Source organism: Erithacus rubecula (assembly GCF_903797595.1).
Source record: "Erithacus rubecula genome assembly, chromosome: 1".
NCBI lineage: Eukaryota > Metazoa > Chordata > Aves > Passeriformes > Muscicapidae > Erithacus > Erithacus rubecula.
In genome coordinates, this window is record NC_136658.1 from 81,097,379 (window position 1) to 81,109,610 (window position 12,232).

Genomic DNA, 12,232 nt, shown 5'->3' on the forward strand with positions numbered 1-12,232 from the left:
TGGAGGTGGGAGAGGTTTCACAGTGGATCAGACCTATACACTAGACATGTATTTTTCAAGCTTTGTCGCTTTCTTCCTTAAAAAGTTGCTATTTCCTTCCCATTGCTTGCCTCTACATAGTTAAAGCTCCTTCAAGGCACTTGAGATTCCATTTTCCTCTTGTAACCCTGCTGGTGACTACCAATTCCTATCATATTCCTGCTATCCAGAAAAATAACTATAGAGTGATGGCAAGCCAGTCTCAAACTGGGAAGGAAGAAAAGCTACATGCCTTCCCCCAACTCTCCGTCAGTTTTGATTCTGTAAGGAGACAGAGACTCTGCTTAAACTGCAAGGGAGGAAGTCCAGAAAACTCTGAGAGGTTGTCAAGAAAGGGTTTATTTCCTGCAATAGGTGTGTCCCACACTTGCTGTGGAGGCTGGCATGAAGCATCCTCAAGTTGCTGTGGGGATGTAGGAGATAGACACCACTCAGGTGTGGAGCAGGCTGCCAGGGAGGAGAGGGGAAGGCCCCCGAGCGCGCCCGCAGCCTGGTTCGTGGTGGTTCCTACAGGGGGGAGCTGAGCTGAGCGCTTTGCCTGGGTTATTCTGTGAGCCCCGGGCGACCAAAAGGACACAAGTGCCAAAGGCTGACGCTGCCGGCTGTGCCCCTCCGGGCTCTAGCAGTGTACCGGGCCCCGCCGGGCAGCCCCTTCCCGGCCCTGAGGCGGGGACCGGGGCATCACCATCCCGCCGCTCACCCTCTCCCTCCTCACCGGCCCCGCCCGCGGATCCTCGGGTGCCGTGGGGGGAAGCGAGGGGAGCCCAGGCAGCTCCAGCCGCGTCCCACCGGGGCCAGCAGCCGCCCGAGGGGGAAACTTTCCGCCGGCCGGCTCAGGACAGGGCCCTCACGGGCGACCTCCGCTTCAGGCGGGGCAGCGAAGGGACAGCGGCGGTGCCACCGCCCAGGGTCCCGGGAAGGGAGCGGGGTAAGCGTGTTTGGGAATAGAGCCCCGGCACGGCGCGGGAAAAGATACAGGGAGCCCGCTGTTCTTCCTGGGTGCCCAATATTGTGCGAACTCCGGCAAGCGGGACTTCAGCCCTCCAACCCCAGTGCAGAGAGGAGAGGGGCTGGAGGGAGGCGAGGGGAGCGCAGACTTACCAAGCGTGGAACACCGAGAGGAGGAAGAAAACCGGCAGGAGCTTAGCGGACATGGTCCGGACAGCGCTGGCCAGGTGAGAGGTGCGGCAGGATGAAGCAAACGTTGCAGAATGTTCACATGGAAAGGAGAACGAGCAGCGAGGTAAAGGTCTGAGCCTCTCCTCCTCTGTATTCTCAGCTTAATACCCTGAAGAAAGCACTCTCTTCCACAATGCTCCGAGAAAGGAGGGAGGAGGCGAGAGGGAAAAGAAAAAAAAAGCAGCAGAAGAAGTAGAACGAGGGGGAAATCCCCAGCGGAGAGGCTGCCAAGGCCAGGTATAAATCAGGCTCCGCGGGCTGACAGGTGTCCAGCGGGCGCGGAGCCGCGGCGCGTTCCCCTTGCCCGCAGCCGGGCGCCGGTCGCACGGCAGCGGCGCGGCCTCTCCCGCCGCCCGGGCCGGCGCTGGCCGTGCCCCCCGGGCGCTGCACAGCCGGAGCAGCCCGGGCCGGGCCCCACCGGGCCCCACCGGGCCTGGAGGGGGGCGGGCTGGGGCGGGGGAAGGGGCGCACCTTGCCCCTCCCGCGGAGCGCGGCACCGGAGCGCTGCCGGGGACCGCCCCGCATCGGAGAGCGCCTCGGCCCCGCTCGCTGCCCAACAGGTTCCCGCCTCGCCGGCAACTGGAGGAGCCGGGAAGTGAACCCTGCCCCCGCCCCAGCGGGCGCACACACGCACACGGGAGAGGGGGAGCAGCAAAGCCGGCAGCCGCAGTCAGCCGGGACTGCTCCCCGACATCACCAGCCCGATGCCCCGGACAGGGCGGCCCCTGGAAGGATCCCCCTGCTCTGTTGCGAGATGCCCTCACGCCCAAACCCCACAATCGCTGCCGAAAGCCCCCCCAGCCCGGGGCTGGAGGTGTCCTCTTCAAACGGAGGGAGAGGGGTCGGGTGCAGGTCTCTGGATCATTTGAGGATGATCGGAGCGACGGGCATCCCCATGTATCCCCATGCATCCCTACACAGGCGCAGATCCATGTAATCGGTGCGGCTGCTTGCACGGACAGATAGACAAACGCAAGCGTGTTTCTGTTTGTATCTAGGTGGATGTATGCAGAAGTTTGCATGCACTGTATGAATGCATGGGTACACATTTATACGGACAAGATATACCAGAAAAATGTATACATGGAAAAAAAGAGGAGGTCTACACGAGCCTGTAGAGCAGGTTACACGGACTTAACATGTATATTGGGAACTTTGGAGTAAAATAAGTTTTTCTGCTTTAGGAACTCGGAAATGAGACAACAGCCAAGTGTATTCAGGGCAAAAACAGTTTGGGTTTTGACAACTTTTGTCTTTCTATTCCACTAGGACCAGCACAGATGTGATTTTTAGCGACTTCAATTCTCTTCAGGTGTGTGGAGCTTTGCAGCGGGCATCAGGGTAATTGGAATATTCCCCTTTGTTTTCAGAATGGGAGATGACAAAATTTCACTTACGTAATGGTAATTTGAAAACAAAAACTCTGCCAGAGGTTTAGCGAGTCACTGCTTTCCTGTGATCAGAAATCTCGGGAGTATAAATCTCTGTTTCCTTCTCCCTTAGACATAATTTCCATATTCGGTGGGAGTCGTTTTTAATTGTTTAATTAAAAAAAAAATATCCTGGAAGATGCAATCTTGCTTTTAGAATAACTCCTACATGATGCCTAGAAGAGCTGGCTGTAGAGACCTCTGTTCCAGAAGTTAATTTTTGAAGGAAGAACCCAGCTTAAGGAAAATCTGCCGTGAGTCAGGCAATTAACTCTCCGTTATTCACTTCAGGGGTTTTCTTTCAACCTTTCAGGTTTTGTTGGGTTTTTATTTCCAACCTAAACGCCTCTTTACTAGATTATGCAGTTCTTTCGTGTTTGCTTTGGCTAATTGCAGTTACCATGAATGCTAATAATCATTTGTTAGAAGGTTTGTGCTCTTTTCCGCCACCAGCAGAGAAATGCTGGTGGAAGCCAGGCCGCCTGCTGCCCTGAGAAAATGAAGGGAGCGGGAGGCGAATGCTCGGGGGTTGCCTGGATTTCACCAGGAGTAGCTGTGCGGACGGTCCAGCAGCCAGCACGGCGATGCGCTGGTGGAAGTTTGCGTGCGGGGCGGGCGGGAGGCGGGACGGGGCGAGCAGGGGAGCCACCGCTCCTCCGCGACCCGAGAAAGTCCCGGCGGCACCGGGCTCCGGCACCTGAAGGTTTCCTGAAGGCAAGCATCATTCAGGGCTCCCGGGTCGCGGTTCCCCCGTCCCGGCTCACAGCGCCCGCGCGTTTGGAAAGCAAGGACGGGAAGCGCCCGTCCTGAGCGGAGGGATTTCCCCTGCGCCGGCCATAGAGAAAAATGTGTATTCGCACACACACTCCATTTGAATAAATCAAAGCTCAGCTCGGCCTCGGAGGAGCCCAGCAGCCGGAACAGCTGGGGCGGTGCTGCAGCATCGAAGGATGCGGCGGCCCGGGCCGGTGGCACGAGTGAGCGAGATAGGAGGGGCAGAAAGACCCGGGGCAGAGACACCCCGGCAGCGATTTAGGAAGAGAAAGGGCGAGGGCAGGTCCAGCTCGGCATCCCCGCTCTGGGCGGCCCTGCTCCGCGGGGACCCCCGGGAGGGAGGGAGGGAGCCGGGGTGGTTTCCCCGGCGGGCGCCGCTCCGCCTCCTCCCCGCCCGTCCCGCCCTCCCGCATCCTGCCGCGGCGGCGGGATCCTCTGGCGGCGGCTGCGGGAAGCGCCGCGGGTCGGACCGGCTGCCCCAGCCCGCCGCAGAGCGCTCGGTACCCTGCGCCCTGACCGGGGCTTTGCGTGGCCATCGAGCCACGCAGACCTCCAGAAGGACCCTCACAGTGTCCCCTCTTTCCTTGCAGGGTGGCAGAAATCCCCACGGTTCGATCGGAGCAATATTGAGTATTGACTCCTCAGGCTGTAAGAAAAAAATAAAGGTGATGTTTAAGGTTTTCTTTCTGTTGGCTTCGGTAAGCTACATGTTAATGCCAAATGGATACTTTAGCACCACTCTTCATTACACCTCACGTCTTGGTCGTTTCTGCTGCTCCTCCTCTTCATACTCACACGATTTTACTTTTAAGCACACTCTCTGCCTTTGCTGAGCCTTTCCAATTGTATATTCAGGTAAGCGTCATGATCATCCAGCACAGATTTTAACAAAAGAACATTTTATCAAGCCGTGTAATGACAGTAAAATGTTTATATTCTCAGTAATATTCTCCAGCACAACAAAATGCATCCACATGTTAACTTACCTTCCATTGCATTTTCACAGAAGGCAAATATTTTTTGAGGGATACCTCTGTGGTACGTCTTGTCCAGTGGGGAAGTATGAATCTCTGAAAGTAGCTTTGCAGGGAACTAGTCAGCATAAATTAGGGGGGAAATGCTGAGGAAGGGAATGGCATTCATGGATCAAATTCCTCACTTGCTAGAACTGGGAGCCCCGTCTCAAGCGCTCAACGGTTTGGGCACCTGAACTTTTCTGAGATTCAGTGCTGAAGGAGAACCCTACTGGTGGTTTTCCTGGCACCCCAGTGCTACCTATATACCATGAGAAGCACAGAAGGGAACTGGGACTGCTCTGAGACAAAGAAAATCTCAAACATCTCCTACAGCTCCTGAAGTCCTCCAGCTGAAGGCTCATTAGAGATTCCTAAGAGACTTGAGCAGTTTATTCTGACTGAAAGTCTCTGTTGCTCCTGCTGGAGCTTTTAGATAAGAAATTGAACCTCAGAGGTTCTGACACTGTCTGTGTGCTTTCAGTCCTGTCCTTCAGCACAGGGCTCTCTGCTCTCTGTCTCGTGGGCAGGATAGGGAGAATCCCTCCTGATGCTGCCGTGCTGCAGCTTTTCAGCAGCTTTGTGTAAACTTCTGGCAGAAGCATGGGTATCCAGGGTAGGCAGGGCTGCTCTTCTGGGACCAGACCACCCCTGAGCAGTTGTTCTGAGAACATCAAAAACAACAGCCCCCAGTGAAGGAAGAACTGAGCCAGATCCACTGAGACCAAAACTGCCTTGGGTGGCTGGTTCCAACATTTATTATCATATATATGTGTTAAGTTTTAGCAGGGGGTTGCTCTCTGTGTAGTAATTTTCCTACCTACAAATCCAGTCTATCATTGTTGGTCCAGTCCATTGTAATCTATCAAAATTTCTCAAAAGCTCTCCAAATTCATCTAACTGAAAGATACTTAGTTGGTATCTTCAATCAATATTCTTCCTTTTAACTTAGCTTTTAGCCAAGGACTAATTTAAGCAGCAACTTTTAAGACATTATGACTGCAAGAAGTGATAATTGCTTTTGAGGATGGCACTGAAAAGGAAATAATGCATTACAGAATAGGACACTTACACTTGAGTCTAAATTAGGGGTAATCCTTGAAAGGTCCTTCAGAAGTCCTTTGGGCTTCATAAAATTTAACTTCCCATCTTTCTATCTTCTCAAAATTGAACAAATGTCTATAACAGCATAATGGAAGATGTCATCTGACAGTCACCATGCAATGACCATTACTTACGTATCCGTAGTGACATAAAAATATATAAAAGGTCAGAAAGGGTTCAAGCAGTTTTATAATTTCAGTGTTAATTCCAAACTGAGAAACAAGGGTATTAGGGGAAATACATCCTTATTACAAAGAATTTTATCTCCAGATTTAAAAAATGTGTGAGTGCTACATTCATCTTCCCTGCATAAAATTAAGAACAAAGCAGTTTCATTCATTTTTCTTCAAAGTTTAACTTAGATGTTGAGCAAGAATTTTTGAAAGATGAGATTATTTCATAAAACTATTACTTCCCCAGTTTTGTATAAATATGTTCAGTTATCCCACAGAGGGCACATTGCATTTAGAAAACAGCAGAACACAACTCAAGATAACAGAAGAGGGTTCAGCTTTAGAAAATACATTGTTGCTTAAATTCATCCTTCAAGTAAGCTGGCACAGCTCAAATATCAGAAATTAAAAATCTCTTCAATTGTATTTGACTTGTTCTTTCATTCTTAACGGGTGCAAGGAAGGAAATTTGGCAGCAGCCAGCACATGCTTCCCCTACAGTGCTGAATTGTTGTAATTCACTTCTCTTGACTCCTTTTTTTTTAATGAAAGCATACATGAAATGCTCAACAAGAAGCAATTCCTATTTATTACTTCCCTTGGCCATGACTAAGTTGTGAAGTAGCTGTGTCCTGCAGAGTCCTATTTCACCCATGCCAGGGACAGTGACAGCTCACTCCATTCCTGAAAGCCCAAGCTACTTCTGGGGATACTAGAGAAGGTTAACACACATGCAGACTCCACCCCAGCCTGAGGCAGGACACAGCCAAGGTGTTTTGGTTGAGCAGGACCTGGGAAATGCTCTCATCTCCCACAGTTCAGATACCATCTCAGTGGGTAGTGATCTCCCACAAAGAGTTCCACTGACTGTGGGGAGACTTAAATTGTGAGGTGGTGTATAATGTGAGGCAATAGCATTTAAGTATTCCATCCTGGAGTGTATAGGCTTACTGAATCATCTTCCAAGCTATGGAACACCTAGTGGTCATGCACAAGAACATGCTGCAGGCAGATCCATATTTGTTAAACATGACTTTCTATGTAAGTAAAATAGATCAGATTTAGAGATCCTTTCACTGAGTCCTGCAATGGAGACCAGGAAATAATGCTGTAATACAAAGTAAGAGTCAGATTTGGATGTAAGCAGATAAAACAAAGTACAGAAACCCTCAGGGGCAGACTCCAGAATTGGCCTGGAGAAGATGCTACCCAGAGATGGCTCATTCACAAAACTCATGTAATTCTTCGAGTTTCTCACCTGAAGAAATAGCCAAGGGACTTTTATAAAGTTTTGTCTTCCAATAAGCATTGCAATTTTTCAGGTTTTTGATCCCTGAAGGGCCAAAGTGATCCCCCAAGGGGATGATGGGCAAGGAGGTGTGTGGCTGCTCAAAGACACACAGGCAGGCTACATGAAAACACAGATCCACATCCTCAGCTCAGGCTAGCACTGAATAGATGGGAGTTCCTCCTCCCTTGCTTCTTTTTGTCAGCATCCAGTCACTTGCTCAGTCCTACTGTCCTCAAGGATTTATGAATTTCTCAATCCACAGCAGCAAACAAAAAGCTCCAAAACCAATAGATTTATGAGAATTTTTTCTTGGCAATTTTTAGGAATGAAAGGGTTGAGGAGAAGACACAAAAGAAGCCAAACAACTCCCCAGTCCCAAACCAGACCCTCAAAGTGAAATCAAAAGGGAAGCATGAACTCTTCACTCTGTCCCCAAAATATCATGGGATTGTTGCTCCACAGCAATATAGCAGCTAATTCTGCAACAACTGGGTTCACTGTGTTCACTTAAGACATGTCTCTTTCTGGACAACAGGAGGCTATGTCGTGTGCACATGTTATCAAGTATATGCATATGTGCTTTCCAGTTAATTCTTCAGCTTCTGTGGTGTGCTCTTTGGTCTTTCTAAAAGGATAACCAGTACAAGAATGACATTTTGCAATCAAATGTTGAATGCATTTTTTATTTAAACATTAAGATTTAATTACAAAAGCTTCTGGAACAATTAAAGGATGCCAAGGAGGAAAGAGCTGAAAACTCAGACTGCATTTTCTCATTCATTGTGAAAGCAAAACACATTGTCAGCAGCAAGGCGTTTTATAGAAAAGTTTCAGATGGACAGTACAAAGACCTTTCTGTCAATATTGTCACTGAAACACCTTGCTGTCATGAAGCACATCTTTTTTTCTGATCACACTTCCAAATGTTGGCTGATTGTTTTTTGCAGTGGGAAACGAGTAATAATTACTGCAGAATTACTGTAATTATTTTCTGCTAATCTCTGCTAATATAACACAGTCTTCTTCTTGGAAAAATGTCCAAACATAATTTACTTTACCCTGATAAAAATGTCTACTGCTGTTGTCGGAAGTTTTATTTGCACAAGTATGTTCCTAATCTATGTTAATTTCATGCAATATAATTTTTTATTTTTGGAATAAATACCAAGAATCATTAGAGAGAATTCCTTGGAAGGCAAAATCCAAACAAACTTCACATTTTTGTTTAAGGGCAAGATTCCATCATCTTTATTTACATAAGTAGCATCCTGCTCCCTATGTTATCTCCCTGCAAACTAGAGTCTCAAGCAGTGAAAATCATCATAGTTCCCATTAGGATTTACTGCACTGTATTAAACTTCTAATGAAAATTGGGCTGAGCAGTTTTGTCTGTGGTGTAATGCACTACCTGTTACTAGTAAAGGTGCTCAAACATAGCCCTACACTTAATAATTTGGCACATTTACAACTGGCGTTACTCAGTAACTTATCAGATGACAATAGTGGAGCTCTTCTGTAAAATATAGGTTAAGCCCATATTTGTATGACTGTACATCTGAAGTATAAAAACCACGATATGTAGTACACTTGAACAGTTAAAAAATATAACTTATTTTATTTGTAAACTATCAATGCAAGATACTCAGCAGCAAAGAAGCCATGTTCAATGTCTTCTGATCTTTTATAAAGATCCATTGCTGTAAGTAATATAATCGTCTCCAAAACATCTGAGGTTACATGTAGAAACAATCAAGGCAATATTATTTGTACATATTATTAAACATGCAAAAAACTTCCTGAAGAATATTGCCCAAACGTAGAAAGTCATCTGGATCTCAAATTTTCCTTGGTAGCATCTGCTTTGTAAGTATGGCTCACATGTGGCTCCAGAGTACTTCAGTTTATTTTGGAGAATTGGCACCTTTAATGACAGGCTCCCTATTCAAATATGTGGCCCAGTAAACTAAATTAAAAGTTCCAAACAGCACTGGAAAAATTATCCGGGACATTTTGTCAATCTTACTGATGCTGTTGTAAGTCTTTTTGCTTTCAGCAGGCTTTTCTTCTGCAGGCTTCACTGGAGCAGATGTCGTGTTTGAGATGACAGATGGGCCTGAGTCCTTTGGCATGTTTGGTGCAGGAGTCAACTTCCCGGTGCTGTAGGTATTAGTTGGTTTATTTCCCAGCAAGTTGCGCTCTTTTTTCTGCAGCATAAAGAACAAAACGTTATACCACAAGAACAGAAAGTGGAAATGTTCTCAAGATACTGACCCAAAAAGCTGAGTACCAGAATCAAGCATGCCCGTTAATGCCTGTTGGCTGTTTTAACTTTGACTGTCAAACTTGCTTTTGTAGCCCTCACTCAAGTGTGACTTTCCCTGGTGTGAGCAAGCTGAGGCTCGCTGGCTGGACTCACAACCCACCTGGCTTCTTTTGTCTTGCACCTGAAGAGGTGCTGCCCCTGGACAGCTGACAAGATGTGAGCCTCATTTCCCTACCTGCTGCAAAGAGTGTGGGGAAGGGCCCATTGCCCCTGCCAGCTTGGCCTCTTTGTAGGCTCTTTTTGGATGCCTTTGGGTATGAGCTCTCTAGGAAATTATTTACTAAGAATCAGTCCTATTCCAAAAGTTTCAGCATGAAACTCAAAAGTTTGTTTTCTGTCCAAAGACAGAAGCAGTCTTTGCTTCCTTTTTTTACTGTGGTGGGGCTCAGACTCATGAACCAAAATGTGAGCTTGGTTATTTATTCAGGAGAGCATACAGGGAGTGCTCTGCAGAGGTATGTTTCACGCTGTACGTCCATTATTATCCCAGGTCTGATCACTGAAATCCCATACCCTGTGTACTCAATGCCCAGTGCTTCTGTAAGCAGCCCTCTTCATACAGATAAATGATAGAGACTGGTAGTCTATCTCTGTGAAAGGAAGGAACCATATTTCCTTGCAAGTTTTTCCTCTACAGGAAGGAAAAAGTATGTCATGAGGTAATTAAATACCTTTTCCACAAAAAAGCTGAAAACTGATAATTCAGTTATTTAAACTGAATATCTGCTTTTTATTTCAGGTATTTAAGAAACATAAGTTAAGCACCTTGATTTTTGCAGCTTCCTGGGCTTTTTTGCCATCCCATGCCCAACTCCTCTTGGTGAAATAGTTTACTGTTGCAAACTCAATCAATGCCGAAAATACAAAGGCGTAGCAAACAGCTATAAACCAGTCCATTGCAGTAGCATAGGCCACTTTTGGCAAAGAGTTACGGGCACTGATACTTAAGGTGGTCATGGTGAGGACTGTTGTTACTCCTGCAAAGAGAAAAGAGAGTTCAGTTTGCTAACCCTTAGGGGATCCCAAATGAATTACGAGCAGGTCTCAATTCAGCAGGATACCTTAGAAGGCCACTTGAAGTCAATCAGTGTTTGCATAATGTGGTTTGAAAGAATAAGAAAAAAATGAAAGCCTTCACTCTCAGATGTTTTATTCTGTGGAGTTCTGGTTAGTTCTAGCTGTAGTGTATTTAAATAAGGATTTTCAGGGTAACACAAGGCAGGGTTTATAACTGTCAGATTGAAATGGGATTACTTATTTTCTTTTCTAATACAGAGACTGCATGTTTAAAATTGTTGACTGTTACTGGTTTCCTTGACTGTAGCTCCTCCTTTCCCATATGACAGTAAATGGTAAAACAGTCACTGCTTTCATCTTCAGGGAGATTTCCCCAAGAGCAAAAAAACTCAGCTTTCAGTTATAGCTTTGTAAACCTAGAATCAGTCAGCACAGTGATGCTACTACCTGTACTGTCTCCATACAATTTGCTGAGCTGATTTTGGAACAAAGCTGCCAACTGACTTCAGGAGGATGATACAGAAGAGTGACTCCTTTAAAATACTTAAAAGCTTAAAAGCTCAACAAAGTTTTACTTAATAAACTGTTCCCACTCCCCTTGTTTTTCATCTGGTAAAAATCTTGTAGTTCATCAACCTTCACTTAAGAAAGTGCTTATTTTCTGCAATCTTCTATGGATAAACCAAGTAATTTAATGCCACCCCACAGTTTTTTCCATAACAATTTCATTAGTAAATACACATTTTCTAAACGCAAAATCATACTAATTTGTTTGATGGTAATAGAGATTTTTGGTCACTAATTAACCTCTATATGGTTTTCCCAGATAGACATCCTATAACAAAGATAAACAAAATGTCTTGAAGCAATATCTGCTTTAAGTGCTTAGCTAGGGTATACATTAAATATGATATTCCATATGTCCTTTTTTCTAAACCATCCAGTATCCACCCAAGTGGAAAAAACCCAACACAAATCACACTACTCTGATTCTTCTACCTTCTGTCCTTAATTTTCACATAACTCTCTGACCAACTTCTGTCATAACTTTATAAAAACAGGCTGGACAGGGCTTTTAAATGGATTTTGAATTTAAACTAGAAGAGAATGAAAAAACATTCACAATATCTCAAGCAGAAATAAACAGCAGTGAACTGTGGTTTTGTTACAGCAAATTCCTTCTACAAGCCACAAAGATCATATCTGTGCTCCAAGAGAAAGTGGGATACTCACCAAAGACAGTTCTAGCAGGGACAGATTCTCTGTTTAGCCAAAACGACACTTGTGATAAGATCACAGTCATAATGCAAGGAAGGTACGTTTGGATGACAAAATAACCTATTTTTCTTTTCAGATGAAAATGGGCTGTCATAATAGTATATTCACCTAGAAGACAAAAATGTACATTTGAGTAAAATAAGGAAGCTTACTGATTTAGGGACTGAACGAGGCCAGCTTCAACCCCTCATTTGAGGATGCCACTCAGCCATTCTTAATTTCATGAAAAATGTTGGGATTTCTGTGCTGTTGAAAACCAAGACTTGAGACAGAGGTGCTGCTAGATCCTAACAGTCTTCACATTCAATCTCCAAAGCAGAAGACAGTGACTACTACACTGAAAAGCTGCAGTCCTCCTATGTAGCTGGAATGCTGTGATGGTCACAGGCTTAAAAATCTGGATTGTTTGCACTGCCTTAACACTGTCTGGATTTGACTCAGTCCTATAAACTCCTGTAGCATAGTAACAATTAACTCTTAGCAACCTGATTTAGCAGCAGGATTTAACCTCATTAGGGAAATTGTTACAGCCAAGCCATCAGTTTTCAATAATGAAAATGGGTCCAGACACTCCTTCTGCACCATATTTTAGGGACTGCCAATCCCAGAAT

General features: G+C 45.9%; 2 protein-coding genes across 7 annotated transcripts in view; both read right to left on the minus strand.

The window, feature by feature from the left end:
• GABRG3 (gamma-aminobutyric acid type A receptor subunit gamma3) overlaps positions 1–1,324 on the minus strand; it is a 285,119-nt gene extending 283,795 nt beyond the window's left edge. For both annotated transcript variants that reach the window (XM_079316769.1, XM_079316768.1), the window contains exon 1: positions 1,141–1,324. In XM_079316769.1, coding sequence (XP_079172895.1) covers positions 1,141–1,193 — 53 coding nt within the window. In that variant the 5' untranslated portion in view covers positions 1,194–1,324. The remainder of the gene's footprint in view (positions 1–1,140) is intronic.
• A 6,328-nt stretch (positions 1,325–7,652) lies between these two features.
• The window catches only part of GABRA5 (gamma-aminobutyric acid type A receptor subunit alpha5), a 55,860-nt gene continuing 51,280 nt past the window's right edge, over positions 7,653–12,232 (minus strand). For all 5 annotated transcript variants that reach the window (XM_079316318.1, XM_079316321.1, XM_079316320.1 and 2 more), the window contains 3 exons: positions 11,577–11,729; positions 10,092–10,303; positions 7,653–9,207 (listed from right to left, as the gene is read on the minus strand). In XM_079316318.1, the coding sequence (XP_079172444.1) occupies positions 8,905–9,207; positions 10,092–10,303; positions 11,577–11,729 (668 nt within the window). In that variant the 3' untranslated portion in view covers positions 7,653–8,904. The remainder of the gene's footprint in view (positions 9,208–10,091; positions 10,304–11,576; positions 11,730–12,232) is intronic.